We start from the raw sequence: 27621 nt of genomic DNA on the forward strand, positions 1-27621 counted from the left end.
GTTCTCTCTTACGGAAGGCGACTGCTGAACAAGCAGTGTGGCTGTTTTTAGGTGACCTAACTAGAGATGCCATAGCCAAATCCATTTGAGTTTCTCTACTTGAAGTCAAATATTTGAGACTGTGAACAGCCGGCCCGGAACTAGGAGAGGGAAGCTCAGGTCTTTTCCCAGTGTCCCCCGCAGAGCGTGGAGGCCAGTACCAGCTGGCCCATCCCAGGAAAATCTCTGAAGCCGTATGTTTCTGAGGAGGATTTCTTGGAGAGCTCTCGCCAACAAATGACAGTCCCTCAGTTATAAATGGCAAATTTGCTCTGGGAACAGATCCTGTCCCCAAATAGCCCCCTCCAGCCCAGCACCCAACCTCTCTCAGGGAACGCTTCATGGCCAACTGGGCTGCACCCCACTTCCTCTCCTCAGCCTCTCTCTGCTCCTCAGTCCAGCCCTTTGGCACGTTTCCCTGAACCCACTGTGCAGGAGTCCTGTCTCTTTTTCTCTGTTTCCCACCACTTAGGCACTGTTTTTCCATACCCAAGAGTTCATCAGCGTGCTCTCCTTACCCATGCACTCTCTTCCAGAAGCTTCTGAGTCCCTTTCTCTTTACCATCAGTCATAAGAATGTCGCCACAAACTTGTAGTTTCTTAGGAAGCATATGTGTGTTGATATACACATGGTCCTCAGTGAGTACCAACTGGAATCTTGTTGACTTCTGCAAACAAATGGCTTGACTTTTTTTTTTTTTTAAACAAAGCTTGTAGCAGAAGTATTATTAACTTCCTTGTATGGCTTCCCAAGTGAGCAAGAGTTCTTATTTTAACTTCAAGTTACAATTTTCTGATTCACTCCTTGACAGTTCTTAATGATAATTTCTGTTTCTTTTTTTGCCTAATGAAATAAGCAAGAGAAGGGAATTGAATGCAGTGCCAGTCAGCCTAACTGTTTGGCGATATCTGAGTTTCTGAGTTGGTTTTCTGCAGGTGTAGTTGGAATTTCAGTGCTTTTCCCGGCAGCTGGTGAGGGTAGAGTTAAATCCCAGGGTGGAGTGTTCTGAGAAACACTAAAGCAATCGCTCCGCCATTCTTTTGCTCTTCCCTTGTTTGCGTTTAACGTTACCAAAATTAAATGTTAACTCTCCAAATTAAAGTCACAGGAATGCTTTTAGAAGGGTGCAGGGGAATTAATAGGCATACATTTGCTCATAGAAATGTCGGATAGGTTATTTTTAAGCACTCCTGGGCATTTTAGAGCACTTTAAAATCTTTAATTAATCCACATCTTTGTGGTGGGTCAATGGTATTAGGATGAATCACGCAGAACTGAATGAAGATGTAATGAGCCGGTCAGTACAGTAGATAACCAAGAAGGAAGAAGTGTAGAAACTCACCGTCAGCCTCTGCCAAGGCCTCAGAGCTTCCACGTGACCTAACATCCTGACATGTTGCAATGCTACATGATGCATGCATGTTCTTTCCATCTTCAGAGGGCTGCTATAATATTTTATGCTTATTTTTATCAACCTGATATTTTGTCTGAAGCTCTCGGAAGCCAGTGTGTTCTGTGTTGCTGTTTTGACAGTAAAGAAGTGGTCTAAAAACTAGGTTGGATTTCATTCTCTATAATATTGCCCAGTTTAATTTCTCATTAGAATACAGTGTTCTTTAGGACATTGTTGAAGATGTAAGAGTCCCACCCATTTGAAAAGAAAGCCATTCCTTTCTTCTTTCCTCAGTAGCTGATGATAAGAAATGGAAAACCATTAAGAAGGTTTTTATTTGGTTGATTCTTTGTTGATTAGCTTGATAACAATTGAAAGAAAGAGGATGCAGTTTGAGATTAGATTCTTTCCAGAGTCTCTGTTTTGCTTTTTTTCCCTTGTCTATAATTATTTGAACTCACTTCATAAGGAAATTTGGTGAGCATTCAAGTTGATTTCTCACTGGGCATTTTAACTGTCAGGGTATGTATTTCTTGCAAATGCTACATTGCTCTCCTTAGCCTTACTTAAGGGACACCTTTAACTTCTTGTAATATACTGAAATGGTGCTGAATGGAACTAATTAGAAGAGGAACACAAGGTGTATTATGATTGGAAAGCATATTGCTACTGACCCAGGAAGGAGAAATCTAATCTTCATTGAAGATTTACACTTTGGGTCAGTCAGCTGGTGTCATGTTCAGTAACTAAGCGGTTAAAAATTGTGCCAGTATTTTTAAAGGGTATTTCTTGTTACCTTTTTATTTGAAATATGCTCTCTTATTTCCCAGATTTCGCCGCCAACTTTCTGAACCCTGTAATTCCTTTCCTCCTTTGCCAACAATGCCAAGGGAAGGACGTCCCATGTACCAACGGCAGATGTCTGAGCCAAACATCCCCTTCCCACCTCAAGGCTTTAAGCAGGAGTACCACGACCCAGTGTATGAACACAACACCATGGTTGGTGGTGCAGCCAGCCAAAGCTTCCCCCCTCCTCTGATGATTAAACAGGAGCCCAGAGATTTTGCATATGATTCAGGTAGGCCTATGCTTTAAGTTACATTTATGATATCTTTTCACTTGCTTATCGCTTTCGTTAGTGTTGACTGCAGGTTAGGTGGCTCCTGACTATTTTTTGGTGGAAACTTTCTGATTTATTCCTTCTTTGAATCTTTCTCTTTATGTGAAGCGTTGGACTATCAAACCATTTTGGCATGAGTCGATGGTTGAAATAATGTCTAGAAATGAAACTTGTTTGAGGAAAAGTACAATTTGTAAAATTAAGCTCTTCTATCTCAGGCCAGGAGAGTAACAAGGTTGTTCTTTTCTAAATTCTGGGCTTTTTTTCCCATTTGCTCCTGTGGCATTATTTACAATTATTTACAGTGTGACAATATTTACAGAAAATAATATTCTATACTAACTTATTGCTTATTAACTATTTTTTTCTTTATTGGTATGGCAAGATTCCAAGGGTTCATAAATAAGAATTCTTCCATATTGGACAAAGAATAGCAAAAATAGCAATAATAGAGCTTAGCTGTTATCTCACTGAGTCAAAAAGGCCCTGCTAAGTATGTCAAGGTAGAGAATTGGGTTACCTGGAAATAAAGAGCATTTTTGTCTATTGTCAATGTTGCCAAAAACTTTGCCAATATTCAACCTTGAGAACTCAGAAAAATTACTTAATCTGTGTTCATTTTATTTTACAAAATGAATTGAATACATTCAAAATGAATCACACTCAAAATACACTTACGAAATGAATTGTCTTACATTCAAACAAAATGAATTTGTTTTACAAAATGAATACATTTTTCAAAATCAAGACACCTGCCTTTTAGAAATCTTGGAAACTTTGAAAAATAGTGTGAAATAAAAGCTAATGCTTCTAAGAATGGCACCAGGCAAAAAAATTGCTAACATTATTGTAAGCATAATCAATAGATGGTTGTAGACTTAAAAATATTGGAAAGCAAAGTGACTTCCTTTCATGTGGATAAAAGTTATGGATATTCTTTATGAAGGAACAATTGCTTCTCTAGGCATAACTCTGCTGAGTTTTTCTGTCAGTTCCACTTGATGAAGGAAAACTGTCTCCTGGTCTTGCTTCCTTGTCTTAAGTTAACTTGTATAAAGTTACCTGTTTTATTATAAACTGATCTTAAAGGTCAGCAAGAAGGAGCCCTACTGAGAGCTTCCTTCTGGCTATCCTTTCTCATTGGACAAGTTCAAGGAACTAAGAGGAATTTCTGCTGAGAGACTCGGACTGCTAGACGGTACACTAGCTACCCAGGACCCATGCCTTCCCTGCCCAGTCAGCCCTGAGTCTACTTCCAGGACCGGAGCAAGCTCATCCCAGGCCTGGTTTTCCAGGCAGAGCACGTTGCTCCTGTGTATACCTCTGAAGTCCAAGGAGGTAGCCAAGGGGCAGCTGTTTGTGAGAGGATGAGGATGGAGCCTGGTTGTACCCATAGGTTTGGTGTGTGAGGCCCCTGTGGTATGGAACCGTGAGGGCTTGAGGGATATAGGAAGTGAGGCAGGAAATGGGGTGGGCTGGGGTCTGAACACTGAAAACGGGCTCCATACCATTTTCTCTTTCAGATCTCATCCTAGAAATTTCCCCAAAGTCTAGGTTTGACCTGGCCTTCCAAGTTGCTATGTTATCACATTTTCAAATAGGAGGAGAGAACATATTTATTTATAAGTTTGTTTGATTCATAGTTTTAGATTTTTTTTTAAAGATGTTTTTGATATGGACCATTTTTAAAATCTCTTTTGAATTTGTTACAAGATTGCTTTTGTTTCATGTTTTGGTTTCTTGGCTGCTAGGCATCTGGGATCTTAGTTCCCCAACCAGGGATCAAACCTGTACCCCTTGCACTGAAAGGCAAAGTCTTAACCATTGGACCACCAGGGAAATCCCCATATAGTTCTAAAAATTTAAACATATGGTGTGAAGGACTTTATTTGAATGCTTGTCCCAGACCATGTAATTTCAAGACCATCCTAAAATGTACCATAGTGGTTATAGTTTAGAACCTTTTATATTTGTCCATGATTTATGTGCATAATTAAGAACCCTCCACGGCTGCTGCTGCTGCTGCTAAGTCACTTCAGTCGTGTCCGACTGTGTGCTATCCCATAGACAGCAGCCCACCAGGCTCTGCCGTCACTGGGATTCTCCAGGCAAGAGTACTGGAGTGGGTTGCCATTGCCTTCTCCAAAATCATTTAAACTAACCCAAATAATTGGTTCAGAAGGAACTGCAGGGCATAGCATTTTTAGAAATTTCTTCATGTTTTCTAGAAATGATTTTATATTTCAGAAAGATTATAATTGGAATCATTTTCTTGATTCTTTGGTTTTCCATATATTTATATTATTATATATAAATATGCATATATTTATATTAATACAACATTCTCCTTATATTTAGATCATATATAAAATCATATATAACATGGTATTGAGAATGTGTAACTTTTCTTAAGAAGATGTGAACCAAATAAAAAGATTTAAGTAATCCAATGAGAAAAAAAAAAAAAAGAACTGATACTGTGAGGTTTAATTGCTTTAGTTTTGGGCCATATGTAATAGAGTTCTAAGTCAGTTGCTGTCTGGCCCTCAGAGGCACAGATTCAGTTACTTATAACCAAAAAAGGATAGTCCATGCTTTAGCTCAGCCTGCTATAATCAGATACCATCAATTGGAAAGCTTAAACAGCGGACATTTAACTCTCACAGTTCTATAGGCTGGAAAGTCCAAGATCAAAACTGCCAGCAGATTCATTTCCTGATGAGTCTTCTCTTCCTGGCTTGCAGATTGCTACTTACTCACTGTGTCATCATGTAACAGAGAAAGACAGAGCTATCCTCTCTTTCTCTACTTATGATGATACTAATTCCACCATGAGGGCCCCACCCTCGCGACCTGGTCTTATTCTAATTACCTCTCAAAGCTGTCCTCTCCAAATACCGTCATGTTAAGCATTAAGGCTTCACAGTGAATTTTAGGGGACTTGATCGTTCAGTCCATAAAGAGTGCAGTATCCTATTTTAAAGGTACATAGGGCATCTTTTTTGTAAGTTACCATATACTTTGCCAATGACTTGCGGAATATTTAAGAAGTTGTTCATGTATGTTACTTCTCCTCTCTAAATTATATTTCAAGTTGTTAAAGTTGGATGGTACCTTTGAATTCTAATTTCAATATTGCCAATAAGATATAGTTCAGTTTTGCTTGAATAGTTAAATAGTAAAGTTACATCTTCTGAATGGATGAGTCTAAAGAACTGTAGTAACTGTGTGACCAGGGCTGATGAAAAATTAACCTGTGCATTTCAAAATGTTATGCTGACCACCCACTTGCTGCAATTAGGTTGACACATCTGCCTATGTCCTTCATGCTGTCACAAGTATGATCTCCAGATATTTTGTTTCATTGTCTTGAGTTCTTTCGTCCTTGCTGTCAATTTATTAATCTTTTTTTAGAAAATATAATGTATTTATCACGGAATCATTGAGTGCTTAGTTCACTTAGTGATGTTGAACAAATAGCACATTAGAAAATACTTTATGTGATCTAAAGACAATGCGAGAAACATTTCATAATCCTTTTATTCAGCATCTATGATCCACAGATTGTCCTTTAAGAAGGCCTCTAGAACTCTTCATTGCTTAATTCAATATAACATAAATGTTGTGAAAATAAAAGAAGCTTTGTAAGTGAAAAGGCAACATGATTATGCTCTAATAAAGCCTGACATTAATTATGACATGGGAAATGGAAGGTCTATTAGTCATAATTATAATTACAGGAATGCAATTTCAACTGCTGAGTATTTAAGCTAAAAATTACAAAATATTATGTTAGTCAAGTAGAAATTTTTTAAAACTTAGATCAGAGGACTCTGAAAAGATAAAAAACAATTGATGTTTAGGGCCAGTGTGGTGAACCAGTACAATATGATCATGATTATAATATTAAGTTCTCAACAGTCCAGTACAATAATAGATGTAATTATCTATTATTATTGTTTTCCTTCTCTGTTTCTCTAGCCTAATATTGCTGCACAAAGCAGGGACACAGGCTTTTTTGTTGGTTGGTTGGGTTTTACTGAATCCAATCTGATTTCTTCTTTTTTTGCCCCTGTGGCCGAGTTCAAAAGAATTGAATAAGCCCTGTGTGCTTCATATGGGTACAATGCTCTATTTAAATAAAACTGTGGCTGTTTTCCCGTTTTCATACTCACAAATGAGGTTTTGCAGATTCTGAATGCCCAATGAGGTAAATAGTTTAGATATTCGCAACAACATATTTTGCTAGAATTTATGTGTTCATTGATTGGTCTTTTGGTTTGGTTTTGGATAGCTAAGGGTATTTTTAGGATAGTGGTGAACACATGAAACTAAAGTTTAACTCAAGAAAATATCAGCACAAAATGCTCACACGCTTTGATCAAGTATTTTCACTGTCAGAAAATTATCTTAGGGAAGGGGAGACCCATGATGAATATTTAGTGGTGGAGGAATATCATAGAGTAATTGGTAATGTAAGTTATGGCTATCAATAGCAAATATTATGCAGTCATTAGAAGTCAGACTTCTAATACTATTTAATGAAATGAGACTACTGAGTAAAAAAATTATACATGTCAAGTGTGGCTCAGGCGAAAATAAGACCCAGTATAGAAACACTGTAGGGCTATATATGCTGTGATATTATAGTCAGTACCTACTTTGTCTATAAAGTGCTTTGTCTTTTAATTGTGCTTAGTACAGCTTTTCTAATCAGATAGGGTAAGTATTAAATTGTCAAGTATCAACCAATTTAGAGTTGAAGAAAAGTGTCCAGGTTAATCACATCAGTCCTATAAGTAAAAAGAACACTAAATAAAGAAGGACATAGTCTCATTTGTTGCAAACCTGGCTTTGTATTCCTTTGTTTCCAGGGCTGCCTTAGAGAGGGAGGAGAATGAATATGATACTTGGTCCATTTCAGGTTCATCCCTGCACTGTGCTTGCAGCCCCATTATTTAATGCTGTTATGTTACTTTGCATTTGGGGGTGGTTTTAAAAATCTTAACCCAGTAGTTGATTGAAGAGGTGATACATTAATAAAGTGTTTTTAACACTCAGGGCCTATTCTGTTACCTTAATTAATTTGAAAAGCTGCCTCCCCACCATGTGGTGGAGCAGTTTTAGCCAGGAGCTGGGAATGAAGAAGGGAAAGAACTTCCAGAGACATGAAGAAGTGTTTCTGAAATAAGAAAATGGGGGAAAGTGCATGCTTATAGCTGTAGGAGGGAAGGAAGTAGTTCTAAAGGGTAGGGGGAAAAGCTGGGATCATGTTTTCTAAAGAAAATATTTCTGTATTTTGTCATTGTTTTTTAGGGTCATTGTGTTTTTTAGGGTCATTCTTTCTGGTACTGATGAGGCCTTCTTTCAGTTTGGAGGCATGTCACATGTATGTGTTGGCAAATGCAGCATTATTTTCAATTGGGAAATTGACACAAATAGCTGTTTCATAGAATCATAAGTCTTTAAGCTCATGAAAGCTCTTGGGGATCACCTCATTGAAATTCCTTCTTTACACTCCACTGTAGAGATAAAATGTCCAAGGCTCATTCAAGTTAACTTGCCATCAGTTGCACAGTTCTTCTGTGAAATAGCCAAAACTAGAACTATGGTTTTCTTATTCTTAGTGTACAGTTCACAGTCTTTCTATATAATTGTCCAAAGTAAAATTCTTTAATTCATAATTTGTTAGATGTATTATTTATTCTTTTCTCTAATTTTAGCCTGAATATTTGCATATGATTTTATAAAGCTCTACATGATGCAGGGCAATGAAAGCATTTGCATTAAAACCTAAGGTATGCTTTTTCTAATTTGAAGGTATTCATTTCATGTTAGACAGTCCTCAAATTTTATTCTGATTATTAGGTACTCACTGTTGTAAGACAGGAAAATATAAAACCTCAAATGATATTTTGGATTAAAATGTGTTCTGTCTTTTTAAAAATACACCATAAACATTATCAAAATTTGAGATTGTCAGATAAGTGACTTTTCCTAATAGTTCTTCTGAAAAAGGATGAATGATAATTAGGAGGAAAAGTAACAAATCAGTGTCATAGCCAGCTCTAAAATTCTTTGATTATGTAAACTTTGAGTTTGTCTGAGTCTTCTTTCTTATTGCACTTCACTCTTTGTTAAAAACACTTGACCACTTGATGCCTTAAAATACAAGAGTCATTTTCAAACTGGTGTCAGCTCAATCTATTTTTTTAGTAGAAAACTTATGAAGAACTGCAATATGTAAAGAAAGCTTACATTTGGAAAAGTAAGATGGGCCTTTTCTCACTTTCATTTTTAAATCCAAGCAACCCTTTCTACGTCCTCATATAGATTTCTTCATCATCTAAGGACTTTAATGAAGGCCAGCAGACAAACCTTCAAATTTAGAGAATAATTATATGTTCTTAGCATGTAGAAAAATTATATGTAGGCAGAGAAATGATAAAATAAAAATATTTAGCTCATGTTAAATATGTTAAAAACTAGAAATGTGTTTAACTTTCAACTGTCAGAACTGACAAATGTATCTGGTACTCACATAGGCTCAAGCTGGCACTGCAGTCATCAGAGTTAAATAGTCTTGGGTTTCTGAAATGGTGAGAGAAAATTTTTATGTTGTAAATGTTATTCTATGTTTTGCTGTGTTGATGGGTACACATCTTAAATAGCAAAGAAATTAGTGAAGTAATTCTTAACACTGCTCTTAGTGAGCATTCTTGGAATTTTTCTTGTAAAATTTAGAATATGATTTTAAATTTATGGGATGAAATCAATAGCTAGTAGAGCAAGAAAAAGATAATTATTTTCTGCAGCTACATAGAAATATGAGTACATAGTGCTTTATTTTGGGTTGAAGATGATTTGTCAGGGCCTCATCAGCTGGTTCAACTTGCTCAAAATTAAAAACAGACAATTCCGAAGGCTAAATTTACTCAGTAGTTTATTTCTAAATTATTACTATTATGATTGTTACTACTACTACACTACTGCTGCTGCTGCTGCTGCTAAGTCGCTTCAGTCGTGTCTGACTCTGTGCAACCCCATAGACGGCAGCCCACCAGGCTCCCCCGTCCCTGGGATTCTCCAGGCAAGAACACTGGAGTGGGTTGCCATTTCCTTCTCCAATGCATGAAGGTGAAAAGTGAAAGTGAAGTCGCTCAGTCGTGTCCGACTCTTAGCGACCCCATGGACTGCAGCCTTCCAGGCTCCTCCACCCATTGGATTTTCTAGGCAAGAGTACTGGAGTGGGGTACCATCGGCTTCTCTGACTACTACTACTGTGGTAATATCTCAGGAATTCTGTCATCAGGATATCTTTTTCATTTTTAAATGATTCTTTATTATTTACTTTGTAAGAGGAGATATGCATTTTAGGGAAATTGGCCTCGTATATGTGTTACGACAAATATTCTTACATGCTTAATGAACAGTTGATCCATATGTAAGTAAACAACCAAAAATATTATTCAAGAAATACCAAGGAGTGGAGTGAAGGCAAAAGAAAACTGTTGAATATGCTAATTAGGTTTCGATGGAACAGTGAAAATAGAAGTAAGGGCTCCTGATACTTATTTTACACTTTCAGGTCTGCCATAAAGCTTTGTCATTTCCAAAATGGAAGGCCTCAAGACAGATAATTATAATTTTAATTTTTAAAAATATGAAATATGACATTTGTAAATATTCAGCTTTACTTCATCATTTTTACTTACCTATCTTTGAACCACCATGAAAACTAGTTCTAGATACTGAAGTTTTTTTTAAGCCTTGAAAAAAGAATGTTATTCAAGAGTTAGTAACTGAATATATATTGACTCTTCAGCAGTCTTGTTCTGTTCTGTATTTTCTGTGGATGACATGTTGTAGGTTTCCTTATCACCTCTCCTCCTGGCTATGTCAAGTATTCTAATTTTAGTTCAAAGTTAAATATGCTGGTAACTTTATTTTCTATCATTTTATTTGGTAGATATTAGAATTAGAAGAGAAATATTAAATTATTATAACATCATGTTAGCAAATCGTGCACACATTTAAAACCAAAGACCATGCATTTTTCGTGTTTCTTCTCTCTTCTTCTGTAAGCATAGTGAAGATTCCTTGAGAAATCAGTTAAAGATCTATTCAGGGATTGTTGACTGCAATCATTTCGCAAGATGGCTTCAGGTCACTGGAAGAAAGAAGTATTTTCTTCCCTTCAGGGTCAAGGACCAAGTTACAGATGGCTGGTAAAACCCATGATATGTTTTGACAGTATTTGGTAGTGGACTGAGTCTTTACAAACTGTTCCCATAATTGCTCATAAATAGCTTTTTTCCCTCCTAAAAACTCTAGATATTTTTAAGTATTACCATCTTTAGTAATTTCCAGTGTAGTGATGATTATGGTTCCATGAACTTTGGCTTTTTGTACCTGATATTTAACACTCCCAAAGGCCAAGCCTTGGCCCTACTCCATGACAGAGCATCGTTTGCTTATGGTCACATTTTCTCCTGAAACAAAGCAACTGATTTTTTTTTTCCTCTTAACATTAAAATTGTCACTTGAAGAATCGGAGAATCACTTGGGAATTTAAAGGAATGAGTTATTGGATCATTCAGAAAATTGTAACATCTTTCTTACCTGTTTCTCTAACATCCAAAGATAATTGTCTTTTATTCAGCCAGTAATTTGTGGATTAGTAGGTCACATAATCTCTGATTTTTAGGTGCTTCAAATGTGAAAAGTCATGGTGATGTCTTCCTAATTGAGCTTGTTATTATAAGAGAGGCCATGGATTGGCCTTACAACTTGACATTGCCTTTTTTTGCTTATCAGGTCTCGTATGAGTTTTCCTATTTCAGTTCTGAGTGAAAATAGCAAATCTCTCCAAGATTTGGTCCACTCTGTCAGTTTTTCTAAGAAATACTTCAATATGCTCTAAATCTACAGTTACAGTAAGTGGCATTGGCTAGTGATTCGATTTGAGAATTGAGACCATGGTCTGGATTTACTCTTTATGCATTAACACAGGTCAAATGGACAGGGACTGCATTTTAAGTCAGTAATGGAAGGCTGAAGGCTGTTTTAAACCAATCATATCAGTTTTACCCATGACTGATTGATCCCTAGAGGCAGAGCCCTGTAAGCATTTCTCCTACATGAATGGACTCTATAGAGCCTGGAGTTTCATTCATAAAATGGAGACTGAAAGGAAAAACATACAGACACGCACACACATACACACTCTGACTCTCTGGAATGTCCATTTATACAGAGCCGAAGGGTTTAGTGTTCCATCAGCTGCTGCTTTTGCCAGTTGACTGGAAGTAATGATTAATGCTCATTGGTCCTGCCTGCATGTAACCTGACACTATTTATGGCCGTGCAGTGTTCATAATGTATAGTGAACGGAGAAGACAGCATTCTCAAATCAGAAACATAAACAGGAACTGGTGGGTCTGAATTCCATTCAAATATGTCATTTCAGTCACACAGTGTTTGTCTAACTTGGATTTTACAGGCAGGAAAGGGGGAAGGGAGGGATAGTTGGCTTGTGAGCTGTACTAGCATGAAAAAAGGGAATTAGAATGGGGAGGGGAATGCACTTTTTTAGGGTGGGATTTTTAGTTTCTTTTTCAAGAAAATGACCACGATGCTTAGGCCCAGAAATGCTTATTCCAAGTGGGTGAAATGAATATACAACTGTCTTCATGTGTACAGCTTAAGATTTGCAATTAAATGAGACAGTTTAAGGATGTACATTTGAATCTCTCCCTGTGTGTGTGCTTCCTAGAAGTGAATAAGAGAGGGAAGATAAATATTTTTTTTTACGAGCGTATATATCTGAGTATATATTTTTAGGTTTAGAATATTGTTATAGAATTTTTTATACTCTATCCTTTAGGGACTTAATTACTTAATAGTTTAGAGAAAAAGGAGACTTTATATTTCATAAAATGTTTTTACCTAACGTGTGTAACTTAATGGAAATGTTTTCAAGGAATTTTTGTCAAATTAAATAGCTGATTATTTTTGTTATCTTGTATGTGCATTTTCTATTGAATTGTTTCTAATACCGTCTTGGAAATTTTACAAAGACAGCCATTCAAAGGCACATGTGAAAAACAGAGCAAGGCAAAACTAAAAACAGAGCATGTCACAATGACATCCATGTGTCACTGTGATGGATTTAGTGTTCTCTGAAGTTTAGAAAAGTATCCTTAAACGTTGCATTCTGCTAACACTTCCACTCAGTGTGGGCGCTCACAGCTCACTGTTTTCATTCACTTGTTTTTATTATTCTTAGTGTTAAAAAATAAAGCCACCCACTTTGTATGACACTGGAAACATTATACGAAACCCTGGACCTGTTAGCTGTTTACTGCTGGTGTCATTTTGTTGCCTCCTTTGTCCTCAGTTGCGTCATTCATAGAAAGGGACAAATGATCCCTATACCTTTTGTGTTTTTGTGCAGCAGTCCATGGGGCCACAAAGAGCTGAGCGACTGAGCGACTGAACTGAACTGACTGAAGGATTCAATATGACTATGCTTGTAAAACGTTAAACTATTAAGGGTCCAGGCAATTATAATAAGGATTTCTATTGGTATGATTTTTATCTTCTAGAGATTTCCTCAAAGATTGTTGCTAGTTCTTGAATGAAATGCCACTGTTATATGTAACATTTACAAATACACTTTGGTGCTAAAGGATAAGACAGAATAGAGATGTTCTTATGTTAAAACAATCATGTTGTGTATGGCCAATAAGATACTGTAGTATTAGGGTGTTTCTAATGTAGTGAAACAATCCTATTCAACTTATTACTAGGACTACCTGTGTTCAAAGCAAATAGACAAAATCATCTGAATATTGTGATGATCCAAGGAGAAATGAAAGTGAGAGGACAATTCATGGTGTATTTGTCTCAGATCACGTGGATTCCAGAAAGGGAACAATTCAGTATTGAAGCTCATCATAAAAAATTCCCCCACCTCAGAAACTTTTTTGTGGCTTGTTTGGGCAACTAATGGTATCTTTTCTTTTAAACTTCTACTAGTTGTCAGAGTACAGTAATATATAATATTATAAATAGTCAAAGTTAAAATTGTACTTATTTGATGTAACTGTATTTCCTATCATTTCAGCTTGATTTTCAACTCTTAACAACGAAACCTCCACAGGCTTGTAAAACTTGTAAAACAGTGAGCCAACTAAATCACAATAAGCCAATCCTGTTTGAACGTGGTTGTTATTTGTGTAGGATATTGTCTTCACCCTAAAATCAGGTGCTTCCAAGAGAAGTTCGTGGTAAAAGTCTATGCTGTTATTTAAGATTCTGTTGTTATTGTTCAATCACTCAGTCATGTCCTACTCTTTGCAACCCCATGGACTGCAGCATACCAGGCTTCCCTGTCCTTTAGTTCTTTTAAATCATGTAGCCTTTAAGTTTTAAAAGCATCTGACTGCAGATAACTGCTTTATGCTTTTTTTTTTTTTTTTTTCTTTTTTAAAGCTTTGCAAACACTATTCTGGGCATACAAAGACTGACATAGTTCTCTTTCTGTCCTTAAAGTATGTCATCAGTAGATTCAATACATCTGAACTGTGACAAAAGAAATATCTCTGCAGATTTTACAGTATTTATTTTTACAGTTTACTAAAAATCCTAATGACAAATTTCCCATCTAAGAGTGAATGAAGTAAAACTCCAGCTTTTCTGCCTTCTTCACATGAGTTTCAATGACTAAGTTGAAAGTTGTTACATTCACATACAGAGTTTGTGAGTGACAACAGATACGTCTTATAAAACTTGACTTTCTAGCCATCACATTTGATTTCGCCATACTTTAATTCAAACATACTGATACTGGGCCTTATTTTTAGAACTAATTATTTTCAGGTTTGTTCCATAATAGAAAGATTGTATGGGTGTAAAAAAAAAAAAATTCTCACATTAGCATCTTTTTCAGGGAACGTCATAAAATATGGTTTCTTGATCACCTATAAAAATCTATTCATGTGGCAAGTGGATATGCAGAGTCAAAGGATGATACACTAGTATGTATGTGAATAGTTTTGCTTTTAAATACATCCTTACGAAGTTTATGTTATTTACGTACCCTGGAAAACCTTTGGATTTTAAATGTTAAACTGAGTTTGCCAGGAAATGAGTAGAAACAAAAAAATTAAATTTAAAACAGACAAAACGTAGGCAAGATCTGTCATAATACTCATGTTTCTTGAATGAAATCGATGCCATTAGTTCTTGGTACAACTCAATATTTTTTTGGTAAATGTTTTTACAAAACTTATTTGAACTCCTATGTATACATTGAAATACGCACACACACAAACATATTTCTCACCAAGTACCTGTTAATTTCTGATGTATGTCAATACACTCATTTTGGCCCTTTGCTTTTAATGTGCCAAATTTTCCACTGTCATCATTATACATTAAACAAATTTAGGTGGACTTGATTTTCTCACACCACCTCCTCAAGGAGTTAGTTAGTTAAGTGTGTAAACAATCCATCCTTGCATTGCACACAGATATGAAACTAAAAATCACATTAAAATACAACATCCAATGTATTCCTATTTTTACTGAGATTTCTCATTTACTCTCTGAGATTTGTATGCTTAATTAAGTTATCACACCAATTATTTTTTTCAGGAATTTAACTACAAGCATCAAATGAAAGCAAGGTGCTTTCTCCTCTTAAATAGAATTTGCAATCTGGAGTGTTTTCAGGTTTGTACACTGCTGCTGCTGCTGCTAAGTCACTTCAGTCCTGTCCGACTCTGTGTGACCCCATAGATGGGAGCCCACCAGGCTCGCCCATCCCAGGGATTCTCCAGGCAAGAACACTGGAGTGGGTTGCCATTTCCTTCTCCAGTGCATACACTATTTGATAACAAACAGTTTCAACACACTGTAGGGATATCTCATACAAATGTGGCAGATAGTTGCTGTCTGATCTGGCCTGTTCAGCTCCTAGAAATTTTAGGCAAACCATGCCCTGAAGAGGAAGCTTCATTCTGGACTACAGGGTAGCACTTAGGCAAACCAGAAAAGTGCCTGGCAAATGCACTTTGTGAGCAGGTCTTCGGCAAAGCTTCCCAAATCAGTATTATATTTCCCACTACAGCTGTAATTGGCAAGTCAAGAAACAGAAACGGAGTTTTTATTAAAGGAAATTTTACCAGTATTAATAAAGGGGAAGATTAATCAAATGAGGTAGTTTAGGGTGTTAGTTTACTCTTAACTTCCCCCCACAGTGTTTAGGGCATTAAAATAACAACCGTGTTTTGCTGCTTTGAGTTTTTGCAGCATATTAGATCAGCTTTCATCACCATGAACTCATCTGTGACAAATTTTAAGCAGTTTAGTTTCTGCAAGCTGATTTGGCTGTGTCTTTATGACATGCTCTTTGATCCATAAGTTTCAAAATTAAAAAAAAATTATTTATCCTAAATTAAATAGACATGATTCAATTTACAGACTGAATTTAAAATTTTTTAAATGAAAGTCCAAATGTAGCAACAAATATTGGGGTATAATACTGTAAAAAGGAAGCTTAAAAGAAGTACCTCCAAATATTTTGAAAATATAATGGAGCATCTCACTTAAACCTTATACATCATAAATTTATAATGAATTTAAATCAATATTTTAAATATCACAGGTTAATATATTTATGAAGAATATTATGAGTAAGCATATGAATAAGCAGTGTAAGCCATCTCAGTAGATACCTTCTATAAGAATAGAAAATTAAGATACAAAAATAATTTTGATACATAATTACTTTTTGTTGTAAGTACTGTGGTTCCCATAATTTAAATACTTATGAGAGTCACTTAAAAATAGATTCTGTTAATAATAAGTACCTTGTATTAAATTCTTAGTGTTCTCAGAAACTGGGCATAATGTTACCCATGTTGCTGCTGCTAAGTCGCTTCAGTCGTGTCCGACTCTGTGCAACCCCATAAATGGCAGCCCACCAGGCTCCGCCATCCCTGGGATTCTCCAGACAAGAACACTGGAGTGGGTGCCATTTCCTCCTCCAATGCAGGAAAGTGAAAAGTGAAAGTGAAGTCACTGAGTCATATCCAACTCTCAGTGACCCCATGGACTGCAGCACACCAGGCTCCTCCGTCCATCCGTGGGATTTTCCAGGCAAGAGTACTGGAGTGGGATGCCATTGCCTTCTCCTAATGTTACCCATGGCTTGTTCCATATAGTCTTATCCTTGAAGGAAATCACTGTGATTCCCATTTTACAGATGTGGAGGTTGAGAGAGATGTTAAATAACTAACAAAATGTTTTGCTCCCACAAAACATCAGAACTGAGATTTCAAAACCAGGTCTCTTAGATGACAAGGTATATGTTTGTAATCACTGCCATACTAATGGTCCTAAAATTATAATTATAGATGCATATCAAGACAGTGTAAATATGCAGTCGTCTTAACATTTGTGCATAGGCTAAACTGCAGCTTATGATTGTCACTGAATTATAGAAGTTTTATTTCATGAATGAATATAAATGAATATGTATGAAATGCCTCCATTCCCTGCTACAAAACATTTGCCTTTGAAGTCGCCACTTGGCTAGTTTGGATCTGAGTTGAGCATTTAGCAAAAGTTAAAATGTAATGCCAAACTTCATTGGTTGGATTTTTTATTAGATAAGGTAGAAATGAAAGCAGCAGGCAATTTAATTAGCAGTAATTTTTCTGGGCAAGTCATTACTTTGATGAACTTCAGAGCAATGTTTATGGCTCCTAATTAACCATGTTAGTCATTTGATTGAATAATCACTTTGGAAATGTTTCTACAATTTGATTAGAGTCTGACCCACTCTGATGGTCATAAATTAACTGATATCACTTTAGGATAACATGACTTTAGTTACTTTAGGGAAATAAACTCCTCTTAACCATATATTTTCAGGCTTCTCTTTTCTGTATAAAGGATGCTGAATTTAAAGACAGACCGAATTTAGACAATGCAGCCAAGTGTCTCAATTTCAAGAGCTAGATGTTAATTTTATTTACCCTGAGGTGTAATAAATAGTACAAGAACTGGCATAAACACACATACATTCTTACAGATACATTTTTTTTCTAAATTGCTGTTTGATGCCTTTTTTTAGAACTTAGATTATAAGTTGAGCCTTTGGAAATGTAATGGAAGCCTGGCATCAGGTGTATTTTATGTCACTAATTTATGGTGAATTTTAAATTAGTATACTTTAAACATCATAGATTAATAAGGAGAATTTATGGAGAATATTAAAGCACAGCAGACAACAATAAATTGTCCAGTTCGGTAAATACCTGAGTGTTAGTGAAATTGCACATTGAATCCTATCTTTGATGTCCAATGTCTAGTTTTCCAGAATATGCTTATTTTGTGTGATATTGGAGTACTTTTATAAACTGGCCTTTCAACTTTCTCAGAAATGCTTGAACTTCTTTTCTCCCCCTCTGGGGAGGAAGGGCTACATTTAATCCCTCTTATATATAATAGAGTTTAACCTGTTTGTTTTCTAGCTGCCTCCAGAGCCAGCCAGCTGTTTTGCAGCCACACTCCAGCTGTGCAGCAGTCAGTAAAAGTATTTTGTGGCAGGGTGTCAACATCAGTTCAACAAAATGCTTGCCTCTAAGCAGCTGCTGAACTGATGGCAGAGTCATTAACACAGTCCCTTCCAGGCCCAGCTGCATGAGGGACCTTATGCCTTGGCAATAAATCAAAATAACATTAAACATTAATTTGAAGTACCATTGGTTAAGAAGTTGGGATAAAATGGATTGCTAATTATTTGGTGACCCAGAAGATCAGCTCCATTGCAACTCCATTATAAGCACTGATATCAGAAAACAAGGTTTAACCTTGCCTTTTATAGGGTTGGAACTATAAACTACATAATACTTTAAAGAAGGCACAGCACAATAAAATGTTTGAAAATGAGTTTGACACTATTTTCAGCTTGTAAGCTATTGATTGCTAGATGTTTTCAGTGTTATTGCTATTAGGGATCGCCATTAAGATGTTTTTGACTAAGATCTTATAATGTATGCTTTTTTTCTGTGAAATGATATCTCATATTTTGGTTAACATTTATCACCAGGCAAATTTTTAGAAAATCAGATAGACTTTACAAATGGAACATTCCAGACCTAAAAAGAATGACATGTGGGCTAAATAATAGTCATTATCTATTATAACATGAAAGTTTATGGACTGATAAGAGCCTTTAGATTCCGATTCGCTTAAATGCTATTACTTGTTCAGAATTACTACAACGGGTGGACAGTTGTATTCTTATATTAAGTAGCAACCTGTCATATATTTTAAACATCTAATTTTGTATGTGCTTAGTTGCTCTGTCATGTCTGACTATTTGTGACCCCATGGACTGTAGCCCGCCAGGCTCTTCTGTCCATGGGGATTCTCCAAGTAAGAATCCTGGAGTGGGTTGCCATGCCCTCCTCCAGGGGGTCTTCCCAACCCAGGGATAGAACTCGGGTCTCCCACATTGCAGGCAGAGCCACGAGGGAAGCCCCCCCCTTTTTTGTATATGTTTATTTTTGTAAATGTTGCTTTAAAATCTTTAGTAATTCATACAGAAGCTAGAATCAACGTAATCATGTTAATGCATTTCTATGGAAACTGTATATGTTATATTCAGATTTGGACCCATGTTTTAGGTACCTAAAAACATAAAATGTGGAACCTGAAAGAAAAAGTAAATGAAATGGCATATACAAAATTAGGCTTAAGGTCTCAGCAGCACTTTTGCAAGTGAAGGGTCTTGAGGTTGAACCTTCAGTCTTCACCCTGAATTGACTTCTGTTTATGTGAGTGAGCTTCCGAATTCAGAGTCAAAGAAGAGCAGACTCAGATAACATGTGACCCAGTCCTCTATTTTATATAAACTTAGAAAATGGCTCATCTAAAGTCATATAGCTTTATTAGTAGTAAATGAAGGACCTGAATTTTTATCTTTTGTCTCTTAAATCTGTATTTCTTTCCTTTTCTCCATATCTAGGCTGCTAAACACATTAGATACACAGCCATCACTATGACTCAAGTTTAACCATTAACCAAATTTTATTTTCTCAGGAATGAATTAAGTTGGTCATACAAGTAAGGCCTCGCTCTTAAGATAGCAATGGTGTTTGCTGTTGGATTTCTGCTGTTGGATTTGTTGCTGTTGAATTTGTTGCTGTTGGATTTCTCTTTTATAGCCTCACTGGCTTTGAATATGGCCTGTGGGCTTAACAAAATGAAAAGTCAATCTTGTTTTTGTCTGAAGAAAAAAAAATAGCAGTCATCTTACTAGGCTGAAGTAATTATAAGAGACATAACAATTTTGTCTTTTCATCATGATTTCTAGCCAATGTTCATGAAATACACTATGAACGAGTCTTTTATTGATCTTTGCTTTGGTTGCCAATGGGTAAGCAAATTTATCCCATACATATCCTGAAATGTCTTTTAACTCATGACGCTATTTGTTTTGAGGACTCCATCACATTTACGTGCTGTTGCACAGCCAACCTTTAGTTTAGTCAGGTTGGTGTGGGTAAAACTTCGAATTCACACACCTGTTCAGGAGAATCGCTGTTCACCATGGTTCTCAACCTTCATGTCTCTTATGCAGGCCCCACCTGCAATGTTAACTATGTGTTGACAAGTTCCCCTCAGGAGACTCGTGTCTGTTTCTGTTACTTTCCTATCTGCACTCTGTCCACTGATAACAACATGTTTTCAGCTCCAGACTTCTCTTTGACCGATGTTGTTTCCTCTTTCAGAAGTGCCTAGCTGCCACTCCATTTATATGAGGCAAGAAGGCTTCCTGACTCATCCCAGCAGAACAGAAGTTAAGTTTTTCATTACTGAAATTCTTGTAAATACTTGTCAACATAATCAGCCATCCTCAGGATGCTGTCACATTATCATGGTATACGGGAAAACTCACTTAGGTCCACTAAACCATTGTTATAAAATTTTTGAAGTAAAAGGAAGATTTTTCGGGTCATGATCTCTTATATTTTGTTAACATGAGTCATGTGCATATAAACAGCTGATAAATGAATTTCTCTGTTCTTTTTTGCCAACAACCATATCCTTTTAAAATAGAACATGTGCTTTATAGATCACCCACCTTACTGCTGTCTGCCGAAATGTATCTTCAAGTAATTTTCAGTTTTGCTTGAAAGAGCTAAGTCATTGTGTTGAGATAAAATGCAGTTGATTTAAATACATTCACATTTAAATATCCTGGATTTTACATTTTGGGACAAGTAATTGTTAAGCCTCACATAAGAGGCTTAGAAAAGGTGTTTTTCTCATGGATGTGTTATAGTAACTGCGGTGGGAAAGTTTTGTTCTAATGGGCATGATATTTGCAAGATCATGTATGAAAGTTCTTTTATCGGGATAGACTAACCTTTAAAGTATTTCCTGAATTATGTGCACAGTCCTTGATGTCAACAGTCTGTGTTTTCAGTGAAATGACTTGGATCCATCTTCTAGGTTGAGTCTAACATTGTTTGTTTTGCATAAATGATATCAATAGAAGTTAGCCGCTGTGTTTAAAGGATAGTAAAATGAGATGGAAAATCCAGAATATATGAGACCAAAATTTTTCACAAATGCAATTTAATTGTTGTTGTTGTTAATATTATGTACCTACCACAGAGACCAATACTTATGAGAAATAAAACTGTGACTAAATTATGTGAAATTTCTTCCTAGTAATTAAAGATAATAGCAATTAAATGAAAGTCCCACAGTCAAGGATATTTGGGGGAGAAAATGATTATAGAAAGCCATCAATTTATTTTGCATTTTTCCTAAGGATTTAGCAATAAAGGAAAATTCTTTTTTTTTTTTAAATCTGACTTGTCTATTGAAGATGAAATCATGAGAAGGTTAATGCAACTAAATATTTCTGTAAAAGAGTGAGGCGGTAAACTGTATTTGTTTCAGTTCATCAGGATCATAATGCAATATAAATGTCAGTAATTCTCATCTGTTTGAATAAGGAAACTTGGAAGAAAACAAAAAAGAAGATAATCTGTTTTACATAGCAGGTTTGCCAGTGTTTACATGAGCATTATTGGGTTAGTAATAATATATATAGCTAACTTTCATGTATTACCATGTGCCAGTCACTGTTCTGAAGTTGCATATATTGAACCATTCAATCCTTACAACAGCCCTATAAGATAGGTGGTTTATTATCATTCCCATTTTATAGATGAGGAAACTGAGGCACAGAGGTTAAATAATCTGTCCAAGGTCACAGAGCGGAAAAGCGGAGAAGTCCTTTTCTGCCTCCATTTTTGCATTCGTGGTTATATTTTGAATTGTTTGTGAGTTTTATTTCTGTTATGAATAAATGTATCCCATTTCCCCTCCACAGGCTGCATGTTTGAAAAGGGCCCCAGGCAGTTTTATGATGATACCTGTGTCGTCCCAGAGAAATTCGATGGTAGGTTTTTCGTCGTGTATTAAGTTTTGATTTCTGTAAGAGCCTGTGGAGAGATCACCCTCGCCTCTCCTGAAAGCAGTCAACATTGCTACTTAAAGATTTTCATGCTCATCACTTACAGTGCACTCAAGTCTCGCTAAACTTTACCTCTTATAAATTCCCTTTCCTTTTCCCATTAAGAAGCTTTTCTCTTTTGTCCTATGAGAGATCCCATTTTTAAAGACAGAGTATCGTTCTTGCTGAGCTTTATGTAGAATAAGAGAGAGCCCTTTCCATTGCCCGACTGAGTACATGCAGCTTGTTGTTTGAGATGTATTGAAAGCTGATCCTGTAATTAACAAAGCGGAGCAGAAAGCTTGCTACTGTGGACGCACAGATGACTAATGTAGCCTCTTGCCTTTTATTGTTCATGAAAAGATGCATTATGGAACACAGGAGCAACATAGCTGCCCATTTAGTTAGTGATTGTGCATCCTCTTTTTTTTTTTCCTTTGGAAGATGTTCATTACTAATGCGACATTAGTTTGTAATTGCTCTAAATGGATTTAGGAAAGCACTACCTTTTTAATATCACTTGCTGTGGCAATGAAAATGAAAACATCACCCCCACATGTTAGAAAGGGGTATGGGGTGTCAAGTTAGAGAGACTCTTCTCTTGACAAAGCGCAACAGTCGGCATCTAGAAGGAGGCTTGGGTAAAAAGCGAACAGTTGATTGACTTAGTGGTTCTTAGGAATGGTCCCATATTTCCTGCTTTGATTGTTTAACAGGAAATGAGCAGGGGCCTTCTGATTAGCTGATTGCACAAACTTTCAGGATCGTGGCTGTAATGACTTGGTAGCTCTTGGGAGTTTTAATTGTCATTATTTAAACAGCAAAGGGTATGCGCAGATTGCTCCTCTATCTCTAATTAGTTGCTTGAAGACTACTTTGTTCTTGACGCTTTTGCTACTCTTAGACTTATCAGACAGAATGACCAGTCTTGGGAATATCTGTTTTCTTAGCCTCCCTTTAAACTGCTAAATTCATGCCAAGGTCATGGGTTAAATGGATCACCTTTTCAGTCTTATTCTATAATAAATGTTAGTTTTAACCTTTGAGTTTCAGAGGTTTGATGTGGGTTATTGTATTTAGCACCATTAGCAGAGTATCAGAATGCTTAAAATCTAGTTTTTTTCTCTTGAAATAAAGCAGAAAGTCTATTTTTTGGAATGACCTTCATCAGTTCCTTTCATAGTTAGCTTTTTAAGAAATGATGATAATTAGTATGGGCATGTAAGGGAGAAAAACAGTTCAAAATATAGACAAGATCAGGGTATAATCTAACAGGGCAAAGACAGAGTCACACTTGTGTTTGGGAAAGCTAATTGTCTTGATTATTTTTCCCCTTTGATTTTTAAATACTTCTCAGCTTTATACTAAGAAAATATTTTGGGCAAAATAGTGTATTGGGCTTACATTTTATAAAGAACAGAGAACAAGAAGAAAGAAATCAAAGAATTTTTTTTTTCCTTGTGCAAGGCGAATATGATCAGTCAGTTTTATAGGCAGAAGCAATCTAAAGGTTAGAACATTTGACAGTGTTTCATTCCATCTGCAAAATTATTCATTCGCCCCCATGAAAATTTCTAAATCTCAGCAGGAAAAACTAAGATAAATAAAACTATCACTGAACAATATGAAGAGACACTTCCATATTCTATAGCTTAGACCAAAACAGCATAATGATTTTTAGCAGCTATTGAGTGAAAAATTTTACTTTGATTTTTTTAAAGTATTTTTTTCTATCATAATTTCAAGAGGTGTATTGCTGTCTTCTGACCAAAGGAAAGTTTCAAAAAGCTTGTGATTTGGGCTGTTTTATAATTCACTCTTCGGGTTAGTATATCAACTTAAATATATTCTGTCTAAATTGTTTCTAAGCAATTTCCCTCTGCATGAAGGAGAGAAATTCATGCATTAATAGTGATATGCTTATAGGGTCTTAGACATTCAATTCCCAATGTGACTGGTTCCGCATATTTTTGAGACAGTTTGCTGGAGCTGGAAGTGTATAATCAGTAGTCATGAAACTGAGTTGTGTTTGTGTTTTCTTTTGTTCGTTTGTTTGCTTTTGGTAAAACCAAAATATCTGACCAGATTTATACCAAAGAATTGGAAACTGACACCTCTATTGCTGTAATCTATTTAATAGACTTTAACAGTTTGTATGTAGCACGAACAATCCTTTCATGTTTAAAAATACAGATTTACAGAAAACTCTGGTGTGTTCATTTTTATGTGTATATGCATTTTTGAATTGGAGTTTCAGAAAAAGAATAACAAGCTAAACTCAAATAAGTGCAATGTAAACAAGAGATAAGGAAAAATGAGAGAATTCTCATTTGCTGCCAGCTGAGAAAAGCATGGTGGCAATATGAAGGTGTAGAAAGATGGCATGATGGTAATCCAGTATGCCTTGCATTACCCATGATATTTTCCTGATTTTTACTTAGGTCACAGAGTTTAAGCTGCTATTAAATTTGCTTTGAAACATTTGCATTTAAATTTTCAATAGTTTGTCACATGCAAATCAATTAGGTATTTATAAATTGTAGTTTGCAAATTTTAATTTGTATAAATAAAATGCCTGGAGCTTAAAATTGATTACTCCCTCTCCACTGTTGCTTAGAGTAGTGTGTGTGTGTGTGTGTGTGTGTGTGTGTGTGTGTGTGTGTGTTAGTCGCTCAGTCATGTCCAATTCTGCGGCTCCATGGACTGTATAGCCTGCCAGGCTTCTCTGTCCATGGACTTCTCTAGGCAAGAATACTGGAGTGGGTAGCCATTCCCTTCTCCAGGGGATCTTCCTATCTCAGGAACTGAACCTGGATCTCCCACATTGCAGGCAGATTCTTTGCCATCTGAGTCACCAGGGAAGCCCTGCTTAGAGTAGTAAGAGATGGCATTAGCAGTGAAGTAAAGAAGTAGGATTAGATACTATCGGTTTTAAAATGTATCTGAAGAAAAAAAAGATACAGCCTTTTTATAAGTCAGTGATATCTGTGCATTTATTTTGCCCTGTGTGCATTTATATTGACCTATGTGTAGTTAACTGTAAGTTTGCAGATTCCTGGTTTATATTCAACCATTTAACTGTGCTAAATCCCTATTTCAGTTCAGTTCAGTTCAGTCGCTCAGTCATGTCTGACTCTTTGTGACCCCATAAATTGCAGCATGCCAGGCCTCCCTGTCCATCACCAACTCCCGGAGTTCACTCAAACTCACGTCCATGAGTCAGTGATGCCATCCAGCCATCTCATCGTCTGTTGTCCCCTCTCCTCCTTCCCCCGATCCCTCCCAGCATCAGAGGCTTTTCCAATGAGTCAGCTCTTCACATGAGGTGGCCAAAGTACTGGAGTTTCAGCTTTAGCATCATTCCTTCCAAAGAAATCCCAGGGTTGATCTCCTTTAGAATGGACTGGTTGGATCTCCTTGCAGTCCAAGGGACTCTTAAGAGTCTTCTCCAACACCACAGTTCAAAAGCATCAATTCTTCGGCACTCAGCTTTTTTCACAGTCCAACTCTCACATCCCTACATGACTACTGGAAAAACCATAGCCTTGACTAGATGGACCTTAGTCGGCAAAGTAATGTGTCTGCTTTTCAATATGCTATCTAGGTTGGTGATAACTTTCCTTCCAAGGAGTAAGCGTCTTTTACTTTCATGGCTGCAGTCACCATCTGCAGTGATTTTGTAGCCCCCCAAAATAAAGTCTGACACTGTTTCCCCATCTATTTCTCATGAAGTGATGGGACCAGATGCCATGATCTTCATTTTCTGAATGTTGAGCTTTAAGCCAACTTTTTCACTCTCCTCTTTCGTTTTCATCAAGAGGCTCTTTAGATCCTCTTCACTCTCTGCCATAAGGGTGGTGTCATCTGCATATCTGAGGTTATTGATATTTCTCCCAGCAATCTTGATTCTAGCTTGTGCTTCTTCCAGCCCAGCATTTCTCATGATGTACTCTGCATATAAATTAAATAAGCAGGGTGACAATATACAGCCTTGATGTACTCCTTTTCCTATTTGGTATTTCATAGAAACTCTTTTAGTTGTGGTTTAATCATTTTTGGTGATTATTTTAATATAAATTTTATATTAATGTCATAATAATGCTAATCATAGAAACTTAAAATGTTTTTAATTTAGGAGACATAAAACAAGAGCCAGGGATGTATCGGGAAGGACCCACATACCAGCGGCGGGGATCACTTCAGCTCTGGCAGTTTTTGGTAGCTCTTCTAGACGACCCTTCAAATTCCCATTTTATTGCCTGGACTGGGAGAGGCATGGAATTTAAACTGATTGAGCCTGAAGAGGTGAGTTTCATAGATTCTATTTAGGGAAATCAGCTATGTCATAATAGAAAGACATATACTTGATTAATATACCAAAAATTCATTTTTTAATTTTAAAACTTTAAGGGAACATTTTGAATGAAAAGGTAGTCAAAAGGAAAAAAAAAAAAAGCAGGTATACATGTAAAATAAGAAATGAACATGTTCCAGGCTTGTTCCAGTTGAATACCATCCTATAGAATTGATGTTGAAGAAAATCAACAAGAACTTTACTGTGCATGCGTGCTAAGTCACTTCATTTGTATCTGACTCTGTAGGGCAGGGCCTGGGCCTTCTCTAAAGGTGCATCTGAGTTGGGCACGTTGGATGGTCTTTGAGAAAGAGAAGAATGTGCATCAAGTTCAACTCGTTTTAGGGAGAGAGGAACTGTTCTTGAGATTTAGAAGTTATTAATTCGACAATCTTGATTTTTGGTAGGAGGGTTGGAGAGAAACATTTAGAGAACTAAGTCATATGTAAGAGGGCTGTAGGGGAGACACAGCTGTGGGAATAAAGGCACTCAAAGGTCACAGTGGGAAATTCTCACTCCTTAGGTGTCTCTTAGGAGACACAGACCTATAGGAATATTGTTTCCCTTTGATTAATGGTGATACCTGTTTCAGATCAGCTGGGCAGTGTACACTCCATTGGAAGGTAAGAATAAAGTTTAAAATGTCACCATGATACCTAAGAAATTGCCAAAATGAGAGGACTCTGGATATTCTATGGGTAAATGGAATTCCTTTCACTCTGTTCAGTTGTCTTACCCCCTTCTAACCTGCCCTTGTGTACATACAAATGGAGTATTTTCCTATAAAACTTCTCAGTTCAATGGTTATTCTTCCTGGGAGTAGCTTTAGATTTAAGCCCACTATTATTGTTGCAGTGTAACCTGCCAAACAGCATTTGGACCTCAAGAGAAAGGTGACATTTTATATTTATTTACACTTTTTTTTTCTTTTTCTCTCTCTTTTTTTTTTTTTTTAATTTTACTTTATTTTACTTTACAATACTGTATTGATTTTGCCATACACTTTTAAAAGAATTTTGTCTGTGCTGGGTCTTGGTGGCAGTGCGAGTCTTCTCATGTGGTAGCTTGTCTTGTTGTGGAGCAGGGTCTCTAAAGCACAGGATCAGTGGTTGTTTGTGACACGCTGGCTTTAGCTGTCCCTCAGCAGGTAGAACCTTCCCGGACC

General features: G+C 36.5%; 1 protein-coding gene across 3 annotated transcripts in view; it reads left to right on the plus strand.

Annotated features, from left to right (window-relative positions):
* Positions 1 to 27621, plus strand: part of ETV1 (ETS variant 1) — a 97423-nt gene that overhangs the window by 57360 nt on the left and 12442 nt on the right. For all 3 annotated transcript variants that reach the window (XM_013963162.2, XM_013963163.2, XM_013963164.2), the window contains 4 exons: positions 2264 to 2511; positions 20364 to 20432; positions 21980 to 22048; positions 26238 to 26407. In XM_013963162.2, the coding sequence (XP_013818616.1) occupies positions 2264 to 2511; positions 20364 to 20432; positions 21980 to 22048; positions 26238 to 26407 (556 nt within the window). The remainder of the gene's footprint in view (positions 1 to 2263; positions 2512 to 20363; positions 20433 to 21979; positions 22049 to 26237; positions 26408 to 27621) is intronic.

This window comes from Capra hircus, chromosome 4 (genome assembly GCF_001704415.2).
Source record: "Capra hircus breed San Clemente chromosome 4, ASM170441v1, whole genome shotgun sequence".
Lineage (NCBI taxonomy): Eukaryota > Metazoa > Chordata > Mammalia > Artiodactyla > Bovidae > Capra > Capra hircus.